At 29.9% G+C, this 25,381-nt stretch overlaps 2 protein-coding genes across 6 annotated transcripts in view; one reads left to right on the top strand and one right to left on the bottom strand.

Annotated features, from left to right (window-relative positions):
* The window catches only part of LOC142323132 (regulator of nonsense transcripts 2-like), a 115,000-nt gene extending 98,488 nt beyond the window's left edge, over window positions 1-16,512 (top strand). For 4 of the 5 annotated variants that reach the window (XM_075362370.1, XM_075362374.1, XM_075362369.1 and 1 more), the window contains exons 18-22: window positions 1,941-2,023; window positions 6,383-6,542; window positions 11,872-12,011; window positions 12,288-12,380; window positions 13,055-16,512. In XM_075362370.1, the coding sequence (XP_075218485.1) occupies window positions 1,941-2,023; window positions 6,383-6,542; window positions 11,872-12,011; window positions 12,288-12,380; window positions 13,055-13,168 (590 nt within the window). In that variant the 3' untranslated portion in view covers window positions 13,169-16,512. The remainder of the gene's footprint in view (window positions 1-1,940; window positions 2,024-6,382; window positions 6,543-11,871; window positions 12,012-12,287; window positions 12,381-13,054) is intronic. The other variant, XM_075362373.1, reaches the window with a different exon arrangement.
* A 7,031-nt stretch (window positions 16,513-23,543) lies between these two features.
* On the bottom strand, window positions 23,544-24,119 carry LOC142324294 (uncharacterized). The gene has a single exon (XM_075365222.1). It carries the CDS (start codon window positions 24,117-24,119, stop codon window positions 23,544-23,546), a length of 576 nt encoding a protein of 191 aa, XP_075221337.1.
* Window positions 24,120-25,381: the final 1,262 nt, after the last annotated feature.

Here is a 25,381-nt window from a genome sequence, read left to right as displayed (position 1 = left end):
ACTTTCCTATAATATACTTCTTTTTTGTTGCAGATTTTTGTAGAAATCTTTAAAATGTGTGTTATAGAATTATTCATTTAAAATAATGGTTTGTCATTGGTGTTATCTATGTATTTGATTTCACTGTTAATTGGAACCCTGTGAAATTTAATTGTAATTTTGGATCAGGAACTTTTATGACCCAATGTAGATGCTTTTGACTTAAAGTTGAATGTTTGAACCAAGTGTTTTCAATCTGGAAATTTTGATGTTAGTCAAAATTTCTCCCTCTGGTCAGTCAACAATTGAAAAATATTGAGTAAGATTGGCACATTAGCAGTCATGATATCAATAACAAACTAAATGTTAACCACAAAACAATTTTAAACCATTTGAAGAAGGTTGGATCCAAAAAAAAAACTTGTAAGGTGCCACATGATTTAATAATGAAAAATTTAATTGAACCTTTTTTGAAATGGCTCTTTATAGACAATGAAAAGTGGATAGTACGAAAATAATATACAGAAAATATTGTGATCAAAGCATGGTGAAGCAATAATGGCGGCAAAGCCAGAATTGACACCAAGAAAAGAGATGCTGTGTGTGTGTGTGCGTGTGTATGTGTATGTGTGCGCATGCGTATTGAATGGGAAAAGAACTGTTCACTATAAGCTGCTAATGCCCAATCGAACAATTTCTAACCTCTACTTTCAATGACTGGAAAGATTACGTTAAGCAATTGAGATAAAGTGGCCAAAATTGATCAGTAGAAAAGGTATCATCCTCTATCATGAGGGTGCCAGATTGCACATATCTTTAGTGACTCGTTGAAAATTGAGAGAGCTTGGCCGGGAAATTTTTCTGTATTCACAGTACAGTTCTAACCTTGCATCGTCAGACTACCGTTTTGTTTTGGTCTCTACAGAACTCTTGATGGTAAAAAGTCTTTCAGAAGAGGCCTATGAAAATCACTTACCACACTTCTTAGTCCAGAAACCACAGAAGTTATACAGATTATGATTTTACCTCAAAAGTGGCAAAAGGTGGTTGATCAAAATGGCAGTTATTTGGTTTAATAAACTTCATTTGAATTATAAAAATCCTTGTTTTACTTTTGCATTAAAATACAACTAACATTTCTTTAACCCTTTATATATTCGTATTATAGGATTATTTAAATAAGAAAAAAATGTCAACATGAGGGATTATGCTAATTCTCCAAATAACTTTAATTTGTAGCAGATGTTTTAATAAGGAAAAAGTGAGAGAAGATTCTGGAAATCGAGTGGTGTTAAATAAGATAAAATGCAAAGGTATGTTTAATAAACCAATTCCTGTAGATTGCTATATTTAAATAACATTGGCTGTAGTTTCAACTGTGTGCTACTGTAATTTATTAGTGGCTGATGGTTTTAGCAGTTGATGCCACATAAAATTAATTAAAAAAACTGAATTCAAGGAACTCCATTTTATAATTCAAAGGTCCCAGTTTGTAAGTATTAACAAGACAATCTGGTCCGTACTAGTTACTACTACCTGTGAGATTTGTCTGTACAAATGATTTAAGGTATGAAAGTCACAAATTGAATGCAGTAACTTGTAGTTTTTCAAATGTCTTGTAGAATGCAGAAGTAACAGTGTCAAAACTGTACTAATATTATAAATTCGTAGAAGCTGTTTAAGCTAGTTGGTATTACCTTCTGTTACAGCTAAATATCTTTGAAATAAGAATTAATAAGCTTGATAAATAAATTGCTCGAGCAATGAGATTTCAATTTCATTTGCTAATAGTAGCCTCATTGTTGCCTTCTCATGTTTTGCATATAGGTTGGTAACACTATCATTGTTGTATATGAGCGTGAAACAGTAGTAGTAAGATATTATGAAACAGATGCTGGTCAAAATAATGAATAATTTTACATTTTGAATAATTTATTTTATTCTGTAATTAATGTTTTAAGGTAAGCTAAAGAAAAAGCGATGTGTGACTAAAAGAACTATAAATGATGATTTTGACGGTTCTGATGTTGAAGAATTGAAAAATGTAAGTTTTATGATGTTAGCTTATTATTTTGATTAATATAAAATTAATGATTAGTTATCATTTATTCAATGTTTAACCTGTTTCAGGACTACAGTCCTTTCTTTTTATAATGCCATTTTTTATCAACTTTTTTCTTTTATAATAAAATATTGTATTTATCTCAAAACAACTTTTATATTTTCTTAAAACATTTTATTTAAAAACTTGTTCTAATTGTATCTTATAAAAGATTATTTTATAGAAAAGTATTTGTTCTTATTTCATTTATTTAATGAATGAATTTAATAACATAACTGCGTTATTATTAAAATTCAAATTAACTAAACTAAAATAAGCTAGTATTAGAAAAAAGATTGTTAAGTTAGGATAGCACAATTGTCAACGGCAAATTTAATAAACTGGTTCCTGCTGATCGCTAATTAAGTAATGTTCTAGTTGTAGTTTCTTCTATTCCAAAGTATTGTAATTTTCCTGTTAAAATGATCTTCACAGTTGATACTGAAACAACAAACAACAAATTAATTAAGCTGATTAGTTAACTAGCTGATCTCCATGGCTAAGTGGTAGCGTTCAGCCTCTCATCTGGAGGTCCTGGGTTGGAATCCCGATCAGTCATGAAATTTTTCATATGCTACAAAAATTTAATTTCCATATTCCACACACAAGCTTCAAGCTTATGTGGCGATATCATCAAGCAAAAAAAAATATTTTTAACTATAACACTGATAAACATAATTTTTGTTTCCTAACATGCGATACATGGTTTTAATCTGTTTCTTGATGCTGAAAACTAATATGAACTCAGAATCTTTCTATCGCCCACTATTTTTGAAAAATTTTTAAATTTTAATTATAGGATTTTTTTCATTTTTCAGCGTATAGTTGGCATTTTAAGTCCTATATTGTTTGTTAGCTTATTTTTTATTGTTCAACTTTGTTAACATAATTTGTAAGCTATAAATAAACAGTACTAGACAAAGAAGTAAATCATATCATAGTCACATATTATGACATCATATCTAATACTGATGAGTGAGCCTTCATGTTTGTGCCGGTCAAAACATGTACCTGAAAACACAGCTGTGTTGTTTGTATTAAGCAATGGATTTAGGAATGAATTAATTTTGTTTAGTCTTATTGCTGTCTTAAGTTTGTTAACAGTGCACTGTCATAGTGCCTCGAAATTTTGTAAATGATGTGGATACTTTTTGTTATGTATGTGGTGAGTTTACTGTAAAATGAAATAGAAAAAACACACCTTTAATTAAAAAAAGCATATCATTTGTACTTTCAGTGTGAAATTGGTTATCAGGATAAGACGTGGGCTCCTCATGTAGTATGCACTAATTGTTCTGTATATTTAAGAAGATGGTTGAAAGGTACATGAAAGGCTTTGCCATTTGGTCTACCTATGGTTTGGCGTGAACCAAAGGATCATGTAACCGATTGTTACTTTTGTTTAACAAGTGTGTCTGGAATTTCTAAAAAATCTAAACATACTGTAAAATATCCTTCATTGCAATCAGCAATCAAGCCTGTACCTCACAGTGAAATTATTCCAGTTCCTGAGCCACCTGTGAATGTATGTTTTAAAAGCAGCAATGAAGAATCTGCCTGATTCTTTAGGACAAATTCATAAACTTGAGGACTGGCGCCTTTTCATAGATTCATCCAAGTATATTTTAAAAGTGGTTCTACTACATAACAGTAACAAATATCCTTTGAAACCAATTGCTTATGGTATTAATTTGAAAGAGACATATGACATGATGAAAGACATTCTTGAAAAATTAATTATAAAAAACATACCTGGAACATATGTGGTGATTTGAAATTTTTAGCTGTTTTGTTAGGCATGCAGTTAGACTATACTAAGTACATGTGTTTTTTTTTGCGAATGGGACAGCCCCAAGCTAGGGATAAACATTATGTTACCAAAGAGTGGAAGAAACGAGACAACTTAACTCCAAATGGGAAAAATGTTATTCATGAGCCTTTAGTTGAACCCAAAAAAATATTTTTACCCCCTCTCCATATCAAGCTAGGACTAATGAAAAATTTTGTAAAAGCAATGACGAAGGATAGTCACAGTTTTTGTACATCAGACTGAAATTTCCGAATGTAAGTGAAGGAAAATTTAAAGAAGGAATATTTGTTGGTCCTCAAATAAGAGAGTTGGTCAAAGATGATGTATTTAACTCAATGTTAAATAATGTAGAAAGTGCAGCTCGGGCTTCATTAAAGATGTTTGCAAAAAGTTTCTCGGCAAACAAAAATCTGACAATTACCACGATATTGTTAACCAACTTCTTACTTCATACAGAGCTGAGGGATGTAATATGTCTTAAAATACATTTCCTCTACTCACATCTGGATTATTTCCCGGACAACCTTGGAGACGTAACTGATGAACACAGTGAACGTTTCCAGCAAGACATTTCGGTGATGGAAAGCCGCTAAAGAGAAATTGAATACTAACATGCTAGCCGGTTACTGTTGAACATTAATTTGGGAGGTGCCTGAGGCTATTTATAAAAGAAAAGCATCAGTGAAATCAGTCTAACACAGGAATGGCCATGCAAAATTATAAATTTTACAGATTTGAACTATATTTTCCCTTAATTTTTTTTGAAGAGTAATTTATTTACAATGGTGATAGAAAAATTATATTTACAAATCTGTAATGTACGCAAAAAAGCAATTCAAGAAATGTTATCACACTTAGAGAAACATTAAACAAAATTTTTTTGTCTTTGTAATCAGTTACTACAAGCTGCATATGATTTGTGAATAATTCTTATTTTTATATGGACGTATGCAATTTATCTGTGTTTATATTTTGATTTTATTGCTACCTACTTATTTTCTTTGAAGTATTAGAAAATATCATTTTGCATTATGCTTGGTAGGTGGCATTTGTTACTTAAGATTGGGTGCATTCTTCTGTCACTTGCATTATTTGATAATAGGTTGTTGTATTGATTGTTAACAAAGGCAAAAGAATAAAATTTAAGAATAATCAGCTTAATGTCTGATAGCAGTGGTTTAGAAAATAGAATTGATTGGCTTACAAACTGACAGTAATGTGATGAAACTCATACTTTGAACATTTAGCAGGTAAGGGTTTAACAAGTCAAAAAAAGTTCAGGTTTATGTTTTTTTTTTTTTTTTTTTTTTTTTTGAGAAAAGACGTTAAATCTTTTACAAACTTAATTTTTTTTCTTATTTACAGTCTGTTTTTCTATTCAGTAAAAGTATGTTTTAATTTAAGAAAAAATGGTAAAAAGTAATTGTAACAATAAAAATAAAGAGATATGAAGAAAAAACCAACCACAGAATTATAAAAAAAGAGTATCTAAGAGAGTAGAACTTGGAAACACGGTTGTGGAGGGGGGATTAATGCCAACAGCTTAAGTACATTTAATATCCTGTTCCAATGTATGAAGTTGAAACTGCCGGGTGCTTACATACTGTTGGCGTTTATTACTGACTGATAATGCAACTTAAAATTTAAAAAAGTAAAAGTGTAATTAAATAATGATAAATAATTTTGAATTTGTGGGTTGATGGTAAAAATATATGATTTCAATTTATGGATTCATATTTTTTAGCTTCAGCTTTGAAATTACTGACTCCATACCAGCTTTTTTATTGTTTGGTACTCACAGCTGGTTGGTATACTTCTTTGCACTTTATTATTCTTTGTAGCTCCTAGATACTTTGAAGTAAGTGCATGTGATGTGTGTGTACCTGAAAGCAACATTAATCAGCAGTTTGCCTAGTCATTGGAGCTTAGACCAAAAAGTATGTCCTCCATAATCTTGGTTGAATTTCACTCTTTCTGTACCTCTTTCTTTCAAGACTATTTGTCTTCTTATAGTATTTTTGAATACACCTTTACGTTCAATTTGTACTTTTCTTCTCTATTTTTTAATATCAAATAATATTTTTTTCATTACTGTGTTTGTTGCTTACTTTTTCAATTGAGGACTTCATTCATATTTGTCTTAACTCATATTTCAAGAAAATATTTTCTTTATAATTTTATCATAGGATTGTGAACTTCTGAACTTTAAAGAATGAGGTTCTGAAATATATAAATCTATAAATGTATTATGACTAAATCAGGCTTTTGTTTGATTCTGCATAATTGAAGTTAAATTATGTTTGACGCATATCGAAAGTTAATTTGATCATGCGATATATTTAATTACAATTCCCTCATGGAATAAGAACAAAGTGATTTTTAAACTATTAAAGATTATTTCAATAGTTATTCTTTAGTTTAACCTATGGTTACAATTCATAATATAAATAATATTATTGATATTGTTTACTTATTTATTTACTTTTTTTAAGAAGGGAAGGAATTGTGATGAAATGGATGAAGAGTTTATCAATGCTTTTGAAAAAATGGTTTCTGATAATATTCAAGATAGGATGAGAGAACAAGTGAAACCACAGCAGGTCGATATTTCAGTTCCTCTTCATTTCAAGAGTAATACAAAGAAAACTTATGGTAAGAACAATGAATGTTGTCTCTTGTAATACGTTGTTAACAGTAATTCAAGTTGTCGTCATGTTGTCAACAGTGAAATCCAGCAAAAGAACTGTTGTGACGATTAGTCCTATACTGTATTGTATGTTTATGCAAAATGACTTTATTTTTTTCATCAGACAGTTTAGATTCCCACCAGTTTTAACGAAAATTTTTTCTCTTCCTTCACAACCCTTTTGTGCCATTCCATTGTTAATTAAATTAAATTATTTAATTATAATAAAATTTATGAAATTATTTAATTATAATAAAATTTATGAAATTATTTAATTATAATAAAATTTATGTACTGTGTTAGTGTTGTTAAAACATATAATGTTTTTAATATTTGTGTAAAAAGATTTTTCTATCCTTACTAGAAGTCAAAATAACAGTCTTTTTACTTCCTTGTACAAAGTAAAAGAGGAAGTATTGAAATTGCGAAAAATTTTGGTTTTCAGATTTCTACAGAAATATCCATTTTGACCATCCCTGAATCCATTTAGACTAGTTTCGGTTGACGTCTGTATGTACATATATATGTGTACATATGTGTCTCGCATAACTCAAAAACAATTAGCCATAGAATGTTGAAATTTTGTATTTAGGACTGTTATAGCATCTAGTTGTGCACCTCCCCTTTTGATTAGAATTAACTGGGCCAAAAATGTGTATACAGTCAGATCTATAAATTCAGTTTCAGTTTTGAAACATTTGGATTTTGGACTTTTTCTTAACTGCAGTAATAAGCCCTTGTTGAGAGCTTTTCAACGATATATCATAAGTTATTTTCATTGGTTCCAGAGTTATAGCCAAATAAAATTTTAATTAATGTAATATTTGGATCTTAAAGGGGAAGGCACATTGGTTTGAATATGACTTCATATATATATATTATTTTAACTTGTTTTTTTTTTAATTTAAATATATTGACTTATTAATAGTTGTTAACTTCTGATTGTAAAAAAATATTTTGACAATAAATAATTCAATAATACAATAAATAAAAAAAAATGAAAACAAATTAGAAATTGTTAGTGAAATAAAATTTTATGTACTTTCCATTTTAATTAAACATTTTTACAATCAGAGGTTAATAATTATTAATAAATCAATATATTTAAATTAAAAAAAAAATGTGTATGTGAAGTCAGATTCGAACCAATGTGTGCATGGTTACGGATCTCAACACATTCTTACTTACACCACATATCTACTTGAGCGACGTGAAACAAAATTAATATATAAACTGATATATAATGCTAAGGAAATTTTTAGGTACATTTTTCTTCAGTGTAATTTAATATTGCATGTTAATATTTTGTGTTGAAGCAGTGTGCTATTCACACACGCAATATGGTTCAAACTGGTTTCCCGAAGCCTGTGCCTTCTCCTTGCTAGCTACAATAATATGAATCTTAGATGCCTTACACTGATTTAACTTTTTATTGAAAAAGGTCACTATAGTTATTTTCTTTCAGAATTAGAAATAACTCTAAAAGTGACGACATGAATAAAAGAAAGACTTTAAGAGAATTACCAGATAGATGTGGTTCAAGGCTATTGAATAAAAATCACTTCTTGTTTACAAAAAATACTTTCAACAATGACAATGATTCAGTGTTTTTTAAAGCTTATATTCGTACTATATACTGATGGTGAAACAAACATTACACATTATTCTGCAATTTTACCTAAAAGTTTGAATGTCTTTCTTGAAACCAAAGTATAGATGAAATGTGAGACCAACTCAAAATTCACAAACTGTAGTAACAAATGTTATAAATTCAGAATAAATATACAGACAAAAACCCTACAACACCATACTCATTTTAAACCCAGTAAAAACATGTTAAAAGTGTAAAATAAAAATTTAGTAACCTTTTCCAGTTTTGTTTTTATTTTCATTGAATTTAATGGGAAAAAAAATATAATGATGGAAATATGATATCTATGAATAGACAACACTTACTTGGTTCTCCATTTTTCCTGTATGAATACATCCTTTTTTTTATTTATGTATTACTTTCAGTCTGCTTGATAAATATCACTATAAAATTTAGTAACCTTCTCCTGTTTCATTATATTATAATAATTTAAAAACTATAGTATTAGGTATATATAAGACTTACATTTATTTAAAGAGTAATAAAGAGACTTTTACTCTGTCCTAATTATTCAGTTAAGATTGTTGAATTAATAATTGTATAAATATTTGATGTTAATAAAAACTAATATTTTAGCAATTGTGTAACTGTCCACTTTATTAAAGAATTGGAGGATCGTATCTCACTTTCAAATGAAATAAGTTTAAATGAAGTGCAGCAAAAAATGTATATGCAATTTATTAGGCGTTCAAGGAAATCATGTGTGATCATATCAAATTTTTTTAAAAATGACTTCCACATTGAATGTAACTTTCAAAAATAAAGTTTTTCTAATACCTTAATGACAGATAAAATATAATTTTTTAAGTACTAAAACCTGATATATTACTTATACATTAATTCTGTTTATTATCACAAAAAAGTTATACAGTGTTGAAATTTTAGTACCACAAACACATTTAAGAATAGTGTTATTTGCTATAATTCCTACAGTTTTTCTCTGAATAAATTGAAACTCGCAACAGTGACACAGAACTAAATTTAATTTAATTGATTTTTTCTGAGTTGTTTGAAAATATAACTCTTCAAAGATTAGCTTTTTCTTTTATGATATCTGTGATAAGATTATGTTATATGGCTGATATCACAGGTGTCTGTTCTGTGTAGATAGGTATAAAAACAAATCACCTAATTCCTGGAGGTGATTTATGAACTTTTTGTTAAAAAAATCAACTTTTGATTTGATGTATTATTTGTATTTAGAGTATATATATATATATATATATATATATATTAATCCTTTCAAGTTCATTGACAAATATCACTTGACATCCTTAACTTTTCATTATGGTCTGGTGTTAGAATCTATTTTTGATTTAATTTTTTTTAATCATCACTTAACATTATATGCTGTTTGTTTACTTCGTTGTTTTTTCTAGTTAATTATATACACTTCAATTTTATATGTTTATATTCGATTATATTTATTGTGAATATTATGTTTACAAATGAACATAACTATGATGAAGCTGTGTATATGAGTTGTAAACAAAGGAAACTACCCCTCATCCATGTGGACATTTTGAAAATTTTCATTCAGCATAGAAGTATTATTAAATATTTTTTTTATTATTGGAACTATATCAAGCTTATTTATTTAGTATCTATTGGTATAATCATTTCATCCATCAATTTTGCATTTAATTTAATTATCATTTGTTCCAGTTTTTTTTTTTTAATTTTTTGGTATTAACGATAAAACAATAATTTCTTTTTATTGCATTAAGTAAATCTGTTTACTCAACAAATATTCCTAAGTCTTAAAATGTATTAGAAGCAGTATTATGAATTACAGAATGGTTAATTAACAAATAAGAGAAAACTTCTGAATTTATCAATGTAAGAAATTGGATTTCCAATTAGAAATGGTTGTAGTTACAAGCACCAGCAACGTTTTCATTTTTAATTAAAACCTGAATCTATCTATCCCTCAAAACTTATTCAGTCTGTATTAATCGATGTTGCATTTATTTGTAGTGGTGGTTCTCAGTGTACTTGTACAAAATTCCTTATGTTGAGGATTAATTTTTCTGTTACTATTAGGTAGGTCTTTATTGTAGTTTGAAACATTGAATTTATTTATCAGCTGTGTGTATGTTGGAACAGTTTTTGAACTCGACCCTATTCATCCTTCTCCTAAGCAATTTTGATAAAAATATTGGATTTTTCCTGTTAATTCACCTGCTCTCTTTATTTCACATTGCTTTTATCTTAATCCTACCCCTTTATTATCATACGGTTATTGCAGCATGCTGACAGTTATCTCTATGCGATAACTGTAATCGTAGAATAGTAACTCTGAAATCAGTTACCTTCAGGATTGTATGCTGTTCAGTATGAATTTCTTGCTGTTATACTCGCTTGTTACAGATAAAGAGGGTGCCATGTGTTTTTTTAAAGAAAAATACATCCTTCTATCTACATATAATTGCCATTTGGGTCACAAAATGACTAAAATTTGGCTCACCAGATAAGTTCAGGTGTAATTATCATACATGTTGTCGAGCAAATGCATTATGAATGAACATGTATTTAACTGTCTCTAGATTCAACTGTATCGTTCTTTATTTACGCTTGGGGGCACGACTACACAAGCAGTAAGTTTTGCGAGAAAGAACTTGAAATGAATGTAAACACAGCTGTTGACTGGAATAACTTATTGCATTTGCATATATATTTGCGCAGATGCAATCCTCTAATCGGATGGTAAGCTGTGGACGCAGTTTACATGCACAAGTAGATGAATCTTATTCAACTACTGAAAATATAACTGTGAATGTTCTGCTATAACATTGGTTTTTGATGGGATGTGTGTCGAATTAAAAGAATGTTTCCTAGTTGCAATTCACAATCACGCAGTGCCTTAACATTGCTTAATGTGATTCATGAATGAATAGCTGTGCACACTATCATAAGTGATGAATGGAAGGGATATGAACAACTGAAATGGGATCCCGACTACACACGCCTAACATTTGATCATTCAATTGAATTAGTTGGCGTTTCAACTGTTACAAACACCCAGACAATAGAGTTTGTGGACTAAGGCCAAATTGAAAAACAAGAGAACTTGGGGCAATCATTGAAGCATGCTAGGTAGTTATGTATATTAATTTCTGTGGAGGCAGAAAGTGAAGAAGGCAGGGATGCTGACCCCTTTGATGGAATACTGAGTGAAATAGCAATCTACTGGCCCCCAGCTAATGAACCATCCACAGGATGTACATGAAGTAAGTAAAATTAACATGTGTGGCAGTAAAATAACAGGAAAGGTCCAAAATATTTCTTACTCTTTATATTATAAGTAGTATGTTACAATATTATGTACTATTCTAAATCGAACATAATTACCTGAAAGAAAAACAGGATGATAAACAACTGGAAAATTGGTTTTAAGAAAAGAATTTGGAGATGGTTAAGTAAAAGTCATTTTTAACGAACTGATTCATATGAATCAGTTAAGTTAATACAGTCTGTGGTTGTCCTTTGAACAGGTAGCTTTTTTGGTCTTTGGTGATAATGACTGTTGCAGTCAGTGTCCAATTAATTAATTTAAAAGGTTTTTTAATTTTTTTACATAAATTGTATCTGTAAATTATAAAAATATTTATTTATTTGATATAGGTTTGTTTGTTTTATTCCAGAACAATTACAAGAGCCAGAAGGTAAAAATGAATCTGTTAATTTTGTATTAATGCTTAGAAAGGGTAACAAGCAACAGTATAAAAGTTTGGCTGTACCTGTAGACTCTGAATTAGCTGTCAATCTGAAATCACAAGAAAAGGTAATTTTTTTAAGATTATTGTAAGTTTATATGTCTTAAGGATGTTTTTGAAGTTGTATGTTTGAAAAAGTAAAATATATTATTACTTCTATAAAATATATTTTTATAAGAAGTTTTCTATTAAAATATATATATATATAAAACACTTGATCCTGATCTGTTTTTCATATTTATGTAATTTTAACATTAAGATTTTCTTTGTTACAAAATTATATATTTTTTTATTCATTTGGGTTTAAACTTTTTATAATATATTTATGATTAAATACATTACAGGCTGAACGAGTTGAAATGGAGAGGGTGAAACGTCTTACCTTAGATATAAATGATAGATTAGAAGAGGAAGATTACCAAGATCAAATGTCACAGGTAATTAGCACTTTAATTATTCTGTAATTTGATGTTATGTTCTTTATATTTTCTGCTGTGAAGTCTTATACATATGCATATACTGCTTGTTTATTAACTTGAATATTATTTATGTTCAAGCAATACCACTCAAGTAGAATGAAATATAGTGTTCTGAAACCTTCTGGCTTTTGTAGAATGTTTACTTAAGGTTTTGTTGTCTGTGAGGTCAATGATGAACTTGCACTGATATGTTTCAGTGCTATCACCAGTTATATAATGATGCACTGGTCACCAGATACTAATTATTTCAGTTGCAAGTGACAGTTTTTCTAAATATTTTAGTATTTATTGTGATCTGCAAATTATTTATTACATTTTGTTTATAAATTGAAATTTTTTAAATGTTAATTTTTATTAAAATTGATTGTATGTATTTTCCCCCATTTATAGTCAATATTTATTTATTACCTCATAAAATATGCTAATTAAAATTAGTTACGATTAAGTATTAACAGCTTCATTATTTATTTTCACTCCATATAATTGAGAAATCTGGCAAAAATTCTCAAATGTTTGTTGATTGGGAATTTATAATACACTTTTGACTATGAATTCTGTTCTTTATGGTATTTTGATAGTAAAAGTATAATAGTGTAACCTGTAAATTTATATATTTGTGTTATCTTTTTCAGGGATTGAAACCAACAGTTGTATGTTTGAACAGGGAAAGGCGACATAAATATCAGCATCCAAAAGGAGCACCAGATGCTGATCTGATTTTTGGCCGTAAAAAGTTGCAGCGGTGATTGAATTTTTTGTGTTCAAACTATTAAGTTTCTTATAAACATGCAGAAAGTCATTTTGAATATGTAAGAAAGTTGCTTATATTTTTTTAGATTTAAAATAAAAAATAGATTAATATATGTATGAAGTAAAGACGAAGAATAATGTAATATATATAATTTCAATGTAATATGTTACTTATGAGTAGGTATTTGTTAATTTTAATTAAATCTGTTTGTTTAATTATTTATTATTCATAAAAACTCGTGTATAACTATTGTTATTATTTTCTTGTACCAAAAGTTTCTTAATCTTTCCAGTTCAAAAGAAATTTTCTTTTTTCATGTAGAATGTTATGTAGATAAATTTGGAAAGTATGTGTGCCTTTCCCAGGCATAGTTTTCATCAAAAAAATTAAAAACTTTTTAGTGCTCTTATAAATATCTGATATAATAGTGTGTGCAAAAATTTAAAGTCAGCAGTTTAACTGGCCAAAACAGGTTAACCAAAATAACAAAATGGATTTTTTACCATACTTACTACTTAATTGTTTATCATGTTCTACATACCTTATAATCTGAACATTTCCCCATGATTTATTATTAAAAATTTAGGATAAATATGTAAAGATTTAGAATTTTAGAATAGCCTTTTTACCAAACCACTTTTAGTGAATTTCCGAAATTCCAAAACAACAGACAAATCGGAGTATCTGAAATCCATGCATGAATAAAACGTAAAGTTAAATATAAAAAAATGTCCTACTTCACACATAATATTAATTCCGTAACAATCCTGTAAACTGAAAATTCTTACTGATATCTGTGATAGAGAGAAAATTCTAATCATGGCTTTATAAGAACTCAGAAACACTGATCAAAATCCAATGGAAGTCAAGGATATCAACCCTAAAAAGGTATGCCAGGAAAAAGAGTTATGAAACATTGTTCACAATTTGATAATGGATTTTTAGTGAATCTTAAAATTGACTCAGTCATTGTTAAATATCAGTCCCCAAGAATTGGAACTTTGACTTTCAAATCTGCGAATAATATTTATACAATAATTAATGTCCATGCACCAATCAACGTAAAAATAGATATAGAAAAAGAAGTCTAAGAATTTTTGGATATTTTAGATCAAACAGTAAACAATATTCCCACTGAACATGTTAAAATCTTAGTTGGTGATTTCAACACCCAACTTGGGACAGAAAGAAGATTTCAAGATGTAATAGGAAAATGGACAAAGAAAAACCAAAAAGAATGGTATAAAAACAATAGAACTGCAGAAATAATGATTTCATCTTGAAATCCACTTGTTTCAAAAGATTACCACACAAATTAAAAACATAACATCTATGTTACCAAAAAGGTGAATTTCAGTTTGACAATGTTTTCATGGATAAAAATTTCCATAACAAATTAAATAAAAGTTTTAAGAGGAACTGACTTTGGTTTAAATCCATTACATTGTGAAAATAAAAATTAAATTAACCCCACTTAAAAAGAAAAGACTACGCAGAAAAAATAAGAGAATTCGACCCAACAAATTTAATAAATAATAAAGAATATCAAACAAGAACCTAAGAAGAAATCCACTACACTAAAAATCTGGAAGAACTGATCTTAAAATTAAAATCCATTGCAAAAGTACTCATGCCACTTAAATCTAAAAAAATTTAAGTTAATTAACATAAGTATGTTGGTGGAACACAGACTGTGATCTTGGAGTCGACAAAAGATATCAAACCTGGATTAAACACCAAGCCCAAAAATCAGAAGAAATCAACAGAACTTTAATTTCCCAAAGAAAAAAAACAGAAAAATCATAGGAAATGCTAAAAGGTATTTTCATAAAAATATGCTGGTTCAAATTGAAGGAAGTTTCAACAAAAATAAATCCCATGATAATTACAAAATATTTGGCAAACATTTACTAAAATGTGAACATCTAACATTAATGTTGAAAGACGAACAAGAAAAATTGGCACATAATAATGCCAGATCTTCTGACAAACTTTTAAATTGTGAAGATCCAACAGAAGTATTAGAAGTCAAAACTAACACAAAAATTCTGTCTAAACCTCAGGACATTGACATACCGACTTTTCAAGAAGTGGTATAAGCCATTAAAGAACTGAAAAATTTAAAGGGTAGCGGTGAATAGTTCTTTGCAGAAATATGGTAAAATGCGAGTCAAAATTCCTGTATAGAATTACACAATCATCTTAATGAAATCTGGATCAACAGGAAATTACCAGAACATTGGACATGATTTATTCACCTATTGTACAGAAAGGGTGACAGAACAGATCCGGATAATTACAGAGGAATTACTCTGTTGGATTGTACCTCTAAAATTTTATCAAGAATAATCTTAAATAAAATTAAAAATACTCTAGAACTACAACTTGAAGAATATCAAGGTGGATTTAGACCATACAGAAGTTGCTCAGACCAAATTGTAACTAAAATTAATTATAGAAACTAGTAAAATACGCCAAAAACAATTGTTTATTTCATTTATAGATTTTAAAAAAGTATAAGATTGTATTCATAGACAAACCCTGTTAAAAATCCTAAGAACTTATGGATTACACCCAAAATTAGTAAATATAATAACTAGTCTGACTTAAACAAACAAAAAATAAAAAGTAAAATTCAGAGGAGAAATCTCTGAACCTTTTACAATAAAAATAAAGTTAAGACAAGGCTATGGAATTTTGACACTTTTCAACATTGCCCAGGATTTTATCATGAAATTATTGTCCAAAGAAAATCAACAAAATATAAAAATCAGAAGTTGGATGAACACAATAAAGACAAACTATCTGGGATGTGCTTATGTCCTATCATTATTAGCCCAAAATATGGAAGAAGTTAAAAAGCAAATATTCAGCCTGGAAAAAATATATGGGAAAATTGGGTTAAAAATTTCATACAAAAATATCAAGATTATGGCCATGGAACCATTGTGCATAAATAAGATAAAAATTAATAACAAAGAAATTAAATTAATACAGGAATTTAAATGTTTGGGCGAAATTATAAATAACAAATAAAAAGAGAGATTGAGAGATTTAAATGTGTGTATATATATATTTATATATAATTCTTAATATAAAGTTGAATATGTCATTTTAAAATAATTTTTAGTAGAAAATGATGTAAAAAATTCAGTGGGAGAAAAAACCCAGAATAAATCTGTGTATAACTGAACTAGAAATCTTGGACAGAAATGTGACGGTGAGCGTGAATTTGTAGCTGCTGAGCTGGGCTGGCTATGAAATTTTTTTACTTGTAGATGTCTTTCAATTCCAACTTGTTTTGTTTTGCTACATGATATTTTATAAATTATTCTTTCATTTTGTTGTGTTTTTATTTGAAAATTTCCTATTCTAGTGCCATGGTGTAGGTTAATTGTCAAATCATAGTAAAGTGAATAATATTAAAAAAAAATACTTTTTTGTTTGTACTTACTCCAGATAACTTTAGTGATTTAAATGAGGAAAATTTCTATCATCTTTTTTTACAATAAATGCAGTATGACCCACTATAACGTAGTTCAAAATAACATGGTATGGTTATAATGCAGATAGAAAGATATCTCCCAAAAAAAGAACTTACCAAATATAAAAAAAACTTTTTGTTTGACTGATTAGTAAGTAATATAATTTAACTACATATACATATTTAGTAATAAATTGAACAGAATAAATAAATATGCTAATACATTTAGCAATGTAAAATTACACATGTAGCTCCAAAAAAATTATGAACTCCAAGCAGACAAAAATAACTTCCTACTTTTTCAAATAACCATCTTAAATCTGTGTTAAGTATACACACACACACACACACACACACACACACACACACACACACACACACACACACACACACACACACACACACACACACACACACACACACACACACACACACACACACACACACACACACACACACACACACACACACACACACACACACACACACACACACACACACACACACACACACACACACACACACATGCACACACACACACACATACACACATTCAGATATGTTGTGTTAATGAAGTAATCAATTCTAATAAAGTAGTAATGTATGTTACTTTACAGTATTTGAATTCAAATCGGTTACTGCAGTACTGTATTTTCAGTTAAGCTATAAGGGAAAGTGCTTGAAAGACATTAGAATTACTATAGATTATCATTCCAAAAAAAAGACAATATGAAAATGAAATCCAACTTCAAAAAATAGATAATCATTAATGTATTTTTATTTTTCTACATTTTATTTTATCCCATAATATTTTCATTTTTAGCTGTAATATTTAGTAATGTTTTAATTGTATGAGGGCTGTTCAGAAAATAACCAAACATTTGTAATTATACGCCAAAGAAAATTTAGTGATGTGTAGTTGGCAGCCTTATGTTCTGCATAACCTCTTCTGTAACCACATTTTCTTGGATTGCTGATATCTTATTTATTTTTTGTGTTGAGTACAATGTGTTTAAGTGTTAGTAGTGATTTTTGTAATGTGCGATTTTCAGGAGCAATGTAAAATTTTACGTGAAACAGTAAAACTTTCACAGAAACATTTCAACTTTTGAAACAAGATTATGAAGCTGATGCTCTGGGTTGTACACAATGTTACAAATGGTTTTCATGATTTAAAAGTGGTTGTCAGTCAATTGAAGATGACCCTCAGACCAGGAAGGCCCTCGACTCCAACTGATGACACTCACATTCAGAAAATCAACGATCTGAAGTGTGCAAATCGCCGTTTGACTGTCAGAGAACTTGTAGAAGAGGTTAACATCTCAATTTGTGCTGATTTCAGATCATACCATGACATTTTGACTGAAAAATTGAACATGCATCAACTTGCAGCAAAGTTTATTCCTCATTTGATGACCAAACACCAGAAAGAACATTGAGTGGACATTTGTCAGCAACTTCTTAAACAAGCTAATGATGATTCATGCAAAGGATCATAACAGGAGAAAAAAGCTGGGTTTATGACTACAACATTGAGACAAAAGTTCAATCATCAAAAAATCACATGTTACAAAAATTGCTAACACTTAAACACATTACACTCAAATAATAACATAAAAACTAAACGGAATATCAACAATCCAACAACATGTAGTTACAGAGGAGGTTATGTGGAACACAGTGCTGTCAACTGCACATCAATAAGTATCACCATTGGCGCATAATTAAAAATGTTCGGTTGTTTTCTGAATAGGCAATATTTACTCAATTGGTTTTTTTTTTATCTTTGAAATAACACAATTAGCCCAAAATGCTGGGGGTCACACTGCAATGGAAATACAATATTTTTTCATCAATCTATATTTCTAGCATTTTCTTATATTATACTGCTCACTAATTCTAAAAAAAAATTAATTATTAACAACTTTGTCAAAAAACAGTTTTTATTCTATTATTGCCAACTTTTTGAAAGAGTTACTAGAATTCTTTTTTCTAATTTAATGCTATGATATAATGAAATTATCCAGTATAATTGTGCTGTCAGGATTAATTTACAGTTTTTTTAACCATTCTTGAAATTCAGTTTCCTTCATTTTTTTGAAATACTTAAAAGTCAAATTGACCAAAAAATTCACAATCCTTCTGGTATATAATCTGTATCACTACAAAAAAAACTTTATTTTATTTTTAAAATAACATAACTTTCATGAAAAGTAGTCATCCTTTTGCAATGTCATACTCATATCAGTGTTTTTATTTTTCTTGATTTGCACCACATTTCATCCTGATAGTATTTTAAAAAAAAAGTTTAGAAGTAAAGATATGTAACCCTTTCTTGCTTGTGTGAGAAATTTAAATTTTAAACTCATTAAAATCTAGTAAAAACTTTAGCCTGCAAACCATTTATTATGTTATCATTATAGTAATTAAATAAATTTTTTAATTGTTGGAATTTCATTTCTACAATACCTTGTGCACTTATAACTTTGTGTCAGTCTTTGTAGAGTTGTCCTGTTTATTCCTAACTTTATTTTTTGTGGTGATGGATCATTTAATTTTTGAAAAATTTCTCATCTTAAAAGTTTTTATTACTCCTACTCCTGTATTTCTTTTTAACACTAAGTGTTTCAAATTGTAGTATGAGGATTTTGTTCTTTCAGTGAGCTATGTACTTTCTACACTGTTTTTCACTGCTGTGGAAAATTTTCTTATGTCTTTACTCTAAATCTGTAAACTACATGTACTAATGTCAAAAAAAAATTAATGTAATGTAACAAGCACTAAAAATTAATGTTTAATTAATCAAGAAGTTCATTAGAACTTCGCCAGTAAGAGTCCGCAGAACTGGATGGCACGGCGAAGTCAACAAACTATGTTTACAGTTCTAAACATGACCTAACCTAGAAGTGAAATGAAAATGGGGGAAAAAATTAAAAAGTAAGTATGAAAACATTATATTTCAGTTCAATTAGATTTCTAATAAAGAATACTTTCAAAAAATACCATGAATTTTGTTAGACAACATTTTTTTCTTCCATTTGATGAACCTCGGGATTGAAATATATCACTTTTTCTCAAAAAGGTGGATTTACGAATTGTGCCACTAGGTAACAGTACTTAACAGTGGCTTTGAATTTACAAATGGTCTTGTACAGAAACTTGATAATCTACTTGAAATAATAAAAATTTAAAAGAAAATATACTACAGCTTGTTTTAATAGTAAATGAAAGTACTGAAGATGAAACATTTGTTTTAATTTCCATCACTTCATTAAAAAAAAATAAAAGTATTAGTTTACAAGAGATTGTAGCTGCTAATAAAACACAAAAAACACTAACAGTAGGAAAGTGTTGCAAATGTGGCAGCAAAGATTTGTTACATAAAACAGAAATAAATTCGATTGGTAAAATTTTTATTCTACAATTAGAATTATTTGAACTAATTGATGGAGAATTAAAAAAATTCATTTAATAATAATAATAATATAAAAAGTGTGTCCATGGATACAATAAAAATTGAGGGTTACACTTACAAAGTAATAAGTGCAATATTACATCATGGATCTTCAATTCGTGAAGGACTAGCTTTATTAAAAAAGGAACATTTGGTATGAAGTAAATGATATATGACTGTCAACAAAGAAATTGGCTGAGAAATTCAAAAAATGTATATTTGTTTGTTCTAGAAAGGCAATAAATTTTAATAAATCCATAAGATAACAATCTGTAATTCATAAAACGAATAAAAGAATAATCTAACAAAATGCAGTGATATCCAATGAAATTGTAAATTGTATGGTAAGTCTCTGAGATATTTCTCTGCTCAAAAAACAAAAATTTCTTTAATATAAATAAAACTGTTTTTAACAAAATAATACTGATATCAAAACAGGTAAGACACTACATTTTTATTATCAAAATCTGTTATTAAGTTAGAATTTTGTTTAAAAAGAATGCATGTTAAATACATGTAATAGACAATTGATATACAATAATAGATAATAAAGAATGTTTAAGCATTCCATATAATAAGAAAAATATAGAAAAAATTTGTTATAAAACTTACTGGCTTGATTTCATTTATTAAACAACGAATAATCATAAGAAATGTATTATTTCTGTAAATGTGATATGTATGACATAAAAATGAAATCAGGGGAGTAAGAATTTTGTAACAAATCTTTCTATTTTTTGCTTATTATATGGAACGCTTAAATGTTTTTTAATTATCTTATTGTATACCTATTTCTATTACTTGCATTTCAAATGTATTTTTTTAAATGAAATTTTAAATTAATAGCAGATTTTGATAGTAGAAATGTAGTGTCTTACTTTTTTTGGTTTCAGTATCATTTTGTTAAAAACAGTTTTATTTATATTACAGAAATTTTTGTTTTTTGAGCGGAATGAATGATATCTGCAAGACCCTTGTGACTTATTTAGTGTTTGGGTAAAAGAGTGACGACAGACTCGCAGAAACCATGTACACGGATGTATCACAAAGTTTTCCCCAGACTTTCATAAGCTGTTCTACTTGTGAAAATAATGGAAAAAGTTAATATTAACATATGTCCTAAATATGTTCAGTTACAGTTGATGAAAGATTTCGCTCAGATTTCGGCTACCCTAGTAAAATGAGGTCAACTGCAATTTTTAGAATGTTAACTAAGGGAGCAGAATTAGTGATATCTTGTGGTTTTTGACCTGAAAAATCGATAAATTAGGGTAAAAAATCCTGTTTTTATGTTTGATGTACAATAACTTTGTTAAATGAGTAATAAACACGTAAAGCATTTAAAGAAAACTTGTACAGAATCTTAATTCTGAACAAAATGGTGTAAGATAAGTTGAATTAAACAAACAAAAGTTAGAAAAATTTTAATTTTATTTAGAAACTATACATAAGACCAAAGTGCATTTAATGTACAAGTTTATAATGTTAAAAAATTTATAATACATTTTATGGCACGTTTTTGTACTGGTTTTGTTGCCCTTTTTAGTTCTTCATAGCTGTCCTTAAGTTGCTCAGCTGCATACATAATGCAGATGATTATGAAAATGTATTTTTGTTTTGTATATAATATTTTTCATCCATTCTCAGATGCAAAATCTAAAGTTGTTAGATCAGGCGATCTTGGTGACCAGGAATGTGGACTTCCATGACCGATCCAGTTGTCAGGGAAATGATGATTTAAGTGAGTGGAAATAATTCAAGAGAACTGAGGAGGCACACCATTGTACTGGAAGTATACTTTGTGTCTCGTTGGTAGAGGAACATCTTCATGCAGCTGTAGCAGTTCTTTTTGAAGAAACTGCAAGTAGACATCAGCATTTAAGCAGCCGGATAATATGAACAGTCCAAATAGCTGATTGTGAAGAAAGCCACACCATACATTGGTGCTAGATCAGTGTTGAAAATTGCTTTCCATAGTTTTATAAGGATTTACTTTTGCCCATGTATTCTCATTGCATAGGCTCTTGACACCATCTCAAGTGAAGTTGCCTCAGTAAACAAAACATACTTGTGGAGTTGTCAATTTGTATTCCACCAGTTGCAGAACTCCAAGCGAAGTGGACCTCCTCCTGGGTGTAGATGTTGAACTGGCTGTTTATAAGGATAAAACTTGTTTTCTTTAAGTGTCCTCCAAACTGTCAAATGTGAAACTTTGATCTGCTTTGAAAGACGTTGTGTACTGACACCTAGACTTGCTGAACTGCATCGATAATAATTTCATCAATAACAGCGTCGTGTTCGATAGATCGTTCATACCTGGTGTGAATACTAGGGAGTGAACCTGTTTCCTGAAGAATGCAAAAAGTTGCACTAATTGTTTTGGGATCTGGAATCCTGTGATTCAGAAAACGTATTTCATATTCTACTGCAGCAGCTGTAGCATTACCATTAAACACACCCAAAGTAAATAAGTAAATACCATATCAACGTATTCCTCTGTTGTGAATTAGTACTTCAATGGCAAACCGATCACATTCAAACTAAAATTCACAGAAAACCTTCACTACCAACAGCACAGTTCATAGTACCCGATATACTTAATGTACCTTACAGAATGATATAAACATTAATACGTATTGCGCATTGTTGATCAGCTGTTGTTATTGCATTGCCAACTTTGAAACCATAATTTTTCAAATAATTTATTGCATTTTTGTCATTAATAAAAAATTTATTATCCAAGTCATTTTTATTCTACAATTGTGTAATTTCTAGTCTTTTTAAATTTTTTAACAGTAGATTTTTTTTACAAATTTTTCACATCAAAATAATTTGGTTTTTATTTACATTTTCTGACAAAGAAGTACTTTTCTGACAAATGAAGTAATGTACTGTTTCTAAATAAAATTCCAATTTTACTAACCTTTCTTTGTTTTATTCAACTTATCTTACAACATTTTGTTCAAAATTAAATTCTCTTCAAGTTCTGTTTAAATGTTTTATGGGTTTCTTCTTCTTACTTGCTTTATTAATATACATAATGACTAGTCTTACATATATAATTCCTGTTGTGAGACAAAAGTCTCCAGGGTAAGCAGTAAAACAGTAAAATTTCAATTCAATTTGGTCTCATTGAACGGAGTGTCATTCCGGAGTTCATTCTACCGTCCCTCTCTTGCTGGGTCAAGCCATGCTTCAATCGTCAATCCAACTGCCTACACCAACTGTTCTTCGGTCTTCCTCGTTTCTTGACTGGCAGGATATCAAGAGCCATTATCTTTTTTGTAACACTTGAAGGGTGCTGAGAATCAACCCTTTCGAACCAATTGTTTCGCTCTAGAGAGATTTTCTCTGCCACTGACTCTTTTATTTGAAGGGAGCCACGTATTCATTCGCTTCTGATGTGGTCCATCTAGTCACACCAAGAGACATTCAACACATTTTCATCTCTGCAGTCGTGAGATCTCGATCAAACTGCTCGTATCGTGTCCAACACTTTGCTCCATATGTAAGTGCGGGTCTAACCACTGCAGTATACATTCGGCCCTTAAGTTTTGGAGGTATACGCTTGTCACAAAGAACAGCCGAAATCTGCTGCCTCTTCAACCATGCCACGGTGATTCGATAATTCACATCTTGCTCACAGCCGCCTCTTTGATTCAATATAGAACCAAGATACTTAAAACTTGTACACTTCGGCATAACTCGACCATTGATCATAATGTCAGGCGATGGTGCTTGTGCGTCGCTGAATGGCAAGAACATATATTCTGTTTTGGATTCACTGATCTTCAGACCGTGGCTTTCAAGTGCACATTTCCAAGGCGATGGTGCTTGTGCGTCGCTGAATGGCAAGAACATATATTCTGTTTTAGATTCACTGATCTTCAGACCGTGGCTTTCAAGTGCACATTTCCAGCGATTGAAAACATCTTGTAGCACCGCAACACTTTCACTCGTGAGACCCACATCGTCAGCAAAATGTACGCTCAGCAGCAATTCATCCATGATGTGCGATGTAAGATAATTAAAAACAATGTTAAAGGGCAGTGGGCTCAGCACGCTGCCTTGGTGTACCCCCATGTTCACATAAAAAGCCGTTGATGTTCCTGCCATGCATTTCACTCTTGTGGTCGCATCACGATACATGTCCACAATGATTTCAACATATCGTTCTGGAACACCGTGACTTCTCAATGCCGTCCATATCAAATCTCACGGCACTCGATCGAAAGCTTTCTCAAGGTCTATGAATATCGTATGCAAATTCCTAGCAGCTTCTCTAAACTTTTCCACCAGTATACACATAGCTTGAATTGCATCCGCTGTTGATATGCCAGGCATGAAACCACATTGATTAATGTGAATTTTTGACAGTACAATTTTCATCAGGCGGTTGTTAATGATTCTTTCCCAAGCTTCATAGTGTGCGACAGTAGTTTTATACCTCTGTAATTGCCGCATTTTCTGGAGTCTCCTTTGTTTTTGAAGAACGGCAAGAGGAAGCTCTGACGAAAAGCAGCAGGCATTGAACTTCCGTTTTTAATTTTGTTGAACAAAATACAGAGAAAGAAGATGCCGATCCCTCCAACAGACTTCCACAGCTCTATGGGCACTTCGTCCGGTCCCACTGCTTTACCTCTTTTCATTTCTTTCAGTGCAGCTTCGACCTTCAATTTGGTTATGTCTTCCACTTCTTCGCCTAAGACGGGTTCACAGGATGGGTATTCGGTTCGTGGGAACTCCTCGTTCAACAGATTATCAAAGTAGTCTCTCCATCCCTGCGTTATGTTGTCATCAGTAAGCAGCCTGCCATTTGCATCCTCAATAAACTTAGGTGAAGTTATTGCTTTTGCATTGTTTTGATGCTGTGCCGCCACTTTAAAGATCATCCCATGGGTTTATTACCCATTTAACAAAGTTATTGTATATTAAACATAAAAAAACAGGGTTTTTACCCTAATTTATTGGTTTTCACCCTAGGTTTATCCAAAACGACTGCAAATGAGGTTTTGGGACCTATTTTATTTGATTCAATTTTCAGATCAAAAACCATAAGAAATCACTAATTCTGCCCCTTAAATAACATCCTAAAAATTTCAATATGACCTCATTTCAGTGGAGTAGCTGAAATCCGAGTGAAATCTTTCACTAGCTGTAACTCGCAAATGAAGCATTTTAGGATATATGTTTATATGAACTTTTTCCATTATTTTCACGAGTAGAATAGGTTATGAAAGTTCTGGGAGAACTTCATGATATATTGTGTG

This window comes from Lycorma delicatula, chromosome 4 (genome assembly GCF_047948215.1).
Source record: "Lycorma delicatula isolate Av1 chromosome 4, ASM4794821v1, whole genome shotgun sequence".
Lineage (NCBI taxonomy): Eukaryota > Metazoa > Arthropoda > Insecta > Hemiptera > Fulgoridae > Lycorma > Lycorma delicatula.
The sequence above is the reverse complement of the archived record's forward strand: the minus strand, read 5'-3'. Positions and strand labels throughout refer to the sequence as shown.

Bases quoted from the DNA above. Each gene is read 5' to 3' on its own strand.
- LOC142324294 (XM_075365222.1), bottom strand. From the start codon at position 24,119: ATGGATGAATTGCTGCTGAGCGTACATTTTGCTGACGATGTGGGTCTC.